At 34.5% G+C, this 6,370-nt stretch overlaps 2 protein-coding genes across 5 annotated transcripts in view; one reads left to right on the forward strand and one right to left on the reverse strand.

Moving 5' to 3' along the window:
- The window catches only part of LOC100636288 (uncharacterized), a 4,447-nt gene extending 268 nt beyond the window's left edge, over positions 1–4,179 (forward strand). The window contains exons 2-9 of one of the 2 annotated variants that reach the window (XM_019998462.1): positions 277–370; positions 496–772; positions 1,016–1,135; positions 1,216–1,318; positions 1,376–1,466; positions 1,562–3,541; positions 3,600–3,662; positions 3,712–4,179. In XM_019998462.1, coding sequence (XP_019854021.1) covers positions 642–772; positions 1,016–1,135; positions 1,216–1,318; positions 1,376–1,466; positions 1,562–3,541; positions 3,600–3,662; positions 3,712–4,013 — 2,790 coding nt within the window. In that variant the 5' untranslated portion in view covers positions 277–370; positions 496–641 and the 3' untranslated portion in view covers positions 4,014–4,179. Of the gene's footprint in view, positions 1–276; positions 371–495; positions 773–1,015; positions 1,136–1,215; positions 1,319–1,375; positions 1,467–1,561; positions 3,542–3,599; positions 3,663–3,711 lie in introns of those variants that run through there. The other variant, XM_019998463.1, reaches the window with a different exon arrangement.
- A 527-nt stretch (positions 4,180–4,706) lies between these two features.
- The window catches only part of LOC109580099 (intersectin-1-like), a 15,699-nt gene continuing 14,035 nt past the window's right edge, over positions 4,707–6,370 (reverse strand). For all 3 annotated transcript variants that reach the window (XM_019998470.1, XM_019998469.1, XM_019998468.1), the window contains 8 exons: positions 6,258–6,329; positions 6,075–6,206; positions 5,972–6,023; positions 5,839–5,917; positions 5,676–5,755; positions 5,423–5,616; positions 5,116–5,197; positions 4,707–4,966 (listed from right to left, as the gene is read on the reverse strand). In XM_019998470.1, the coding sequence (XP_019854029.1) occupies positions 5,432–5,616; positions 5,676–5,755; positions 5,839–5,917; positions 5,972–6,023; positions 6,075–6,206; positions 6,258–6,299 (570 nt within the window). In that variant the 5' untranslated portion in view covers positions 6,300–6,329 and the 3' untranslated portion in view covers positions 4,707–4,966; positions 5,116–5,197; positions 5,423–5,431. The remainder of the gene's footprint in view (positions 4,967–5,115; positions 5,198–5,422; positions 5,617–5,675; positions 5,756–5,838; positions 5,918–5,971; positions 6,024–6,074; positions 6,207–6,257; positions 6,330–6,370) is intronic.

Here is a 6,370-nt window from a genome sequence, read left to right on the forward strand (position 1 = left end):
TTGTGGGTGCCAATTTATGTATTCCAGTGTGTGTGTATGTGTGTGTGTGTGTGTGCATTAATATTGGAGTAGAAACCAAAATTTATATGTTTATTTATTTGCTTAAGTTGTCAGTCTTCAGAGTGTGTGTGTATGGGTATCGTTAGTCCAGTGTGTATTGCAGTTCTAAATGCTGGTTATTTTGTCCTCTTTAGTGTTTTATAATTTACAACTTATAATTTTACTTTTTTAATTTACCCGTACTAATCATGCTTTTTCTCTCTTCTGTCTCTCTAGATTTAAAATGGCAGCTGTTAGTCCACCACACACTCAATGGGGACCTGGTACCACATGTATAGCTAAATATAACTTCCTAGGCTCAACACCTCATGTAAGACTGGAAAGTTAAAAGTGCAAATGTCTTCCTATCCTCTCCATTATTTTGCCCTATTCTTGTTTCTGTGTCTTTTACCTCATCCTTTACTACTTTTATAATCCTACCTCTCCTTTGTATAGGATTTACCATTGAGAAGAGGTGATAAGATAATCATTCTCAAAACAACAAAGGCAAGTCTAGTAAATAGTTTGTGATAACTTATTCTTAGTGATCTTAGGATCCCAACTGGTTCCTAGCTAGGAAAGTTAGTGATGGACAGGAGGGGATGGTTCCATTCAACTATATAAAGGAAAATATTGATGAACAGGAAATATCATCATCATCCCCTGTTGTTGAAACTGGATCATCTCAGGAACAGCACAAAGTCAAAGAAGCAGTTGAGCTACATGCAATGCCGTAAGAGCTAGCATAAAGTTGTATAAAAAATTATTAATTAGTAGAAATTTTTTATAGCCAAAATTTTTTGCAAATTTTAGTTGCATTTTTTCAAATTTCAGAAAAATAAAATTGTGAAAATCAATAACATGGCTGAATAGTGTAAAAATGAAAGCTACAAAATAGATTTTTGAATAGATTTGGAAACATTTGGGCCACAAAAATTTTCCACTATAATACGGTAGTTCAGTAATGTTTTTTTAGTTGGTTTCATGGCAAAATGTCAAGGCAAGAAGCAGAGAATGTACTTAACCCTACAAAGGATGGTCTCTTTTTAGTGAGAGAGAGTTCATTCTTTGCTGGTGACTATATACTGTGTGTTTGGTGAGTTTAATTAACTATTAGTTGATTAACCACTAGCTAATAAGCCATTAGTAAATTGACTATTCTTATGTTATTAATAGTTATAAAGGTAAGGTTGGACACTGTAGAATTACGAGAACTGATAAAAATTTGGTGACTCTTAATGGTAAAGAATACTTTGAAAATTTAATATCACTAGTTGAAGTATGTTTTTTCCATTCTCTCTATTCAATTCATTATCTTTCATTGTTGCTGTTACAGCATCACCAGAAGGATGCTGGTGGTCTCCCCTGTACATTAAAATACAGTGCTGAAAAGAAGTGGAATATTGGTATCAGTGATTTCAAAAAACGTAATGAATAATAAATAAAAGGGAATAATTCATTTACACTGTACTGATGTGATAAGACAAGACTTGATGTTATATTAATTTTATTTATATTATAGATGCTGTAGGAAAGTGGATGGAGGAAGGGAGTGTTGATCTAACTGTTACTCGTGTTAATATGCTTGGTGTTCCTGGAGCTGGTAAAACCTGTTCACTGCGCCTCCTACTAAATGAAGACCCACCCACTAATGACACCAGTACTCCAATTGCCTGCCCTGCCGTTAGAGCTACAAGAGTTGCTGTCTCTGATAAAATGATTTGGAATCGAGTGACTCCGGCCAAATTACTTGACAAATTAGCAGCCAATTTGGCTGCGGTAGCTGTAAATTTAGAGCAAGAAAAAATAGAAGAACCTCCCAGTTCTGTAGTCCTCTCATTTCCAGATAATGCTCAGTCATCAGGAGAAGTATCATCAGATCCATCTTCTACTTCATCAAAGGAAAACTCTCCTCAGTATCATGATGAAGCATTCATTCAAGAAATTTTAGAAATTTTAGCCACTCAACCAAAAGAGATTCATATAAGTGATCATTGGCTGTACGTCATTGATTCCGGTGGTCAGCCAGCATACCAGGAGTTACTGCCTTTATTCACTAGAGCAGCTTCTCTCAATATCATAGCACTGGATCTATCTAAGCCTTTCAATGAGAGGTTTGATCTGATGTACAGGATCGATGGAAAATACTTCCCATGCCACTCCAAGTCAACTCAGTTAGCATTCTTCCAGTCTGCAGTTTCCACTGGAGCTAGTTTTAAGCCTCTTGATATTTCCTGCATCTCCAAGAAACCGACACACTCCATGCATCTTGTATTGGGAACGCATTATGACAAGGTGAGCAATGCTACTCTTAAAGAAAAGGAAGAGATTCTAATGTCTTCAATGTCTTCGTTGGAACCTTACTTACAAGAATGCATCATTCACCAATCTGATGATTATGTTATTTTTCCTGTCAATACGGTTACTACATCAGAAGAAAGAGCTAAATACAGTGAAGAGATTTGCAATGCAATATGGTTTGATGGTTCTGCTGCTTCACTGGAAATTAAAATACCAATTCGATGGTTTGCATTTGAATTGTCTTTGCCTGAGCAGAGTATTGTATCAGTTAAGGAAGCTTTATCTATTGGAGAAAGATATGGGATGAATGAGGAAGATAGTAAACAAGCTTTGAAATATTTCCATGATGTCAGTCTCATGTTATATTATCCAGAAGTTACAGATATCATCTTTATCGATTCTAAGCCAATCATTGAGATTCTCTCACAATTATTAGCTCTCACGTATGTTGATGATAGAAATGCCCGAGCATTAGTTTTAATCAAACCACTTTCTCGACCCATCATGAATAATCTCAAGGAAGGATTTTTCAATAAGAACATTTTTGATCACTTGAAATCAAGGTCTGTTGTATTTTCCCTGCCAGAATTCCAATTGTCTGACCTAATCAGACTCCTCCTTCATCTTAACATCATCACAGAACTAGAAGATGAACCAAAGGGACACTACTTCATTCCTTATGCTCTTCCTTCATACAATGAACCAGTTTCAATTAAAGAGACTAATGCTAAGCCACTTCTATTAGTCTGGAGGGAAGAGGAGAGTGAAGAGATCCTACCAGTTCCTACAGGATTGTTCCCTTTAACCATCGTACACCTACTCAACCAGAAAGAATACATTACTAAAATCTCTCCATCGACACCAGCTTATTTCAAATTTCGAGATGCGATGTCCCTCAAGATAACCTTCACACAAAAGCACACACTTCACCTCATCAACCGTTACACTCATATTGAAGTGTACTTCACTGGTCCTACCCAGCACTGTCCATTAGTACGTAAGCTACTCACAACAGCTATTGATAATAGCAGTGATGCCATGCACCTTAAGCATAATTACATCAATGCATTTGCTTGCCCTTACAATGAGAGCTGCTATTGTATTGTAAATGAAGATCACCATAAAGTAGCTGATTGTACAGTTTGTGGTGAATCTCCTGCTCTTAGCAATGACTACTGGACCTGGTTTAATGACGCACAAGGTATGTGTATACTAATAATTATTATTTATAATTTATCACTTAAAAAAATTGTGTATAGGACCTGCTGAGAGTAACAATGGAACACAAATAAAACAAGTTAATAATCAGTCATCAGATGAAAGTATTATTTTATAGTCAAAATTATTGAATTTATGTTTACTTATTTATAGACATTAAGGACAAGGAGCCTAAATTAAAGGACCTCCATAGGCTTTTTGATAGTTCTGCTGCTCATTATTTAACTATTGGTACTGCACTTGAAGTTGAAGTGGACGACTTACTGCATAGTCCATTGTCAGCCTCTGATAAGCTAATGGCAGTATTCAAGAGATGGATAGAGTCCAATAAAGGAGTGACCTGGAGGAACGCACTACAAGTTTGTGAAGATTATCCTGAAAAATTTGGAAAAGTAAAAAGTGATGTTGAAGGATTCCTTTCATCAAACAGAGCTTGTGACAATTGTGAGAAATAATAAAATGATTATTATACATTGCCTGTGCTTATTAAAAATTGTAATGCATTGCATTTTTCTGTAAGTGTCATTATAATAGTACGTTGAACATTAAAAATTAATTTTGATTATCAATAATTATTGTTCCTTTTTGTAACAAGTATTTTTATCAACTTGTAATGCCAGCTATGTACATGTATACAGCCAGGGAGCAGTCAAACAAGAAATGAGGGTCAAAGAAACATGACAAAGTGTATAATTTTATTTGATTTCCTCCACTTCCTTTGTATCTGTTTTCAGTGCCCTGCATGGCTTCCTTCATTTCCTTGTGACTATCTAATTCTATTTCTCTTATTTTGAAATTTCCTTTTGGCAAGGTAAGGGCAAAGTATTATGCTGTTTCATTTGCTTGTGATTAGGAACTTCTTTATTAGAGACTCAAAAAAACCTGCAATAAAAATAATGGGAAAAATTTACTGTTCAGCTTTTTCAAAATTCTGATACCGTATAGTGGGTTATTTTGAGGATAATAAATTTCGTTCATTTTCAAAGATTTGCAAATTTAATTCTTTAAAATCAATTTAATACGGTACAAGATGGCAGAATAGTGAAAATTCGCAAAAAATTAATTTTGTGAACTTCCGGATACAGGTCATTCGCGAAATTTATCATCCTCAAAATAAACCCGCTATACAGTACCATACATTATCGTGTAAATTATAATAATAACGTAAAAAATGAGGTATTAATAATAATAATCACAGATAAAAATCACTCTTTCTCTCAGTCTCTTCATTAAACAATCAATCATTAATGTGTTCCACTAATATTCCTTCTCATTGGTTGATATGTTACTCTTAATGCAAGTTCTCCTTTAGGTACATCTTCTAGTAATAATCTTTTAGTCCATGGGCCATTGTTACCTCCTTCATCTCTTAACTGCTTTAATGATAACTTAGCACAACCTAAGAAATCTAGTGAGAGAGAGAGGAGGGAGAGAAGAAAGACGTAATGTCATCATATTAAAACAATTTACTATTGAACAGAAATTAAGACATTCAGAGGAGGGGTACATATAGTACATGTACATGTACAGAAGACAAGCAAATAAATTGTATTTTACCATTAGGTGAGAAGAGGTCACTATCAAACATTGTAATCTCTAATACAGTATCATTAGGATCACTTATTAGAAACTCTGGCATCTATAAAATAATAATAATAATAATAATAATAATAATAATAATAATAATAATGATAATAACAAACGCACAATGTACACAATAAATGAAGTGCTTCATTTCAAATGGACTATTTCAGAAATGAACATTTTAATGAACCATTCCATTCATATGTAATGACCAATTTTAAATTATGTTGTGTAGTACAAACTCAGTACAATATCATATACATGTACATGATATACTTACTGTATAATTCTATTTAGGATTTAAATCATTTTTAATAACTGGTGTAGCTGATTCTTGATTATCTCCAACTCTTATAACACAAAATGGATCACTTTTACCATCAGCAGATGATGCAATGAGATCAGCAGCTTCAACAACTGTCACAAATAACTTACCACTAGCCACCTTACGTAATGTCATCCTACGACTATCACCTGTTAATTAATTGATGGGTGTGGTTATTAGTAATAATTAATGGGAGGATTATAGTTACTTCTTATTAGTTTAGAACTTTGTTTCTGTTTTCTTACATACTCTACACAAGCTTCCATTATCTGCTTCACCCATTTATCTCTGAAGAAGGGAGATAGAGAGAGATAGGGATCATGCAATGAAGAATAAAATACATGTACATGTAGGTCAGTGAATTCTACTACCTTCCAGAATCAGTTTCTGCTTTTAATGGTATTTCTTTCTTGGCATCAGTTTTCAACATAACAATAAACACACTCGGACCTAGTGATGTCACATGATGTCATTGTGATGTAATATGATATCATAAGTACTCACCATACTGGTCTACAGGACCTTTCTTTACTTGTATCTGATCCAATAAAAATGGCTAATAGAAAATAACCAGTAGGCGGAGTCATTAATAATTAGCCACACCCACCTCTCTATACATTGTGAATTGGTTATCGGTGAAAGGTTCTAGCTGAGCTGCCGTTACAAAGAGACTCTTGGGCCTCACGAGCAAAAAGAAATCGTTAAACAAGAAACCAACCATCTCCTTGTTACCTCGTACCTATAATTAGTGGGTGTGGTTAATTGGGAGGGGCAGGTTAAGAGAAAGTACTTTTGTGAATTTTCCCCAATGGAGGAGCTTCCTGGAGCCCATGAAGTTAGTTTGTGAATTAAAGATCAGTTTCTAAAAACAATACAACAATTGTAATGTAATGCAAGTAAATA

The sequence above is a fragment of the Amphimedon queenslandica genome, unplaced genomic scaffold, assembly GCF_000090795.2.
Source record: "Amphimedon queenslandica unplaced genomic scaffold, v1.1 AMPQUscaffold_13318, whole genome shotgun sequence".
NCBI lineage: Eukaryota > Metazoa > Porifera > Demospongiae > Haplosclerida > Niphatidae > Amphimedon > Amphimedon queenslandica.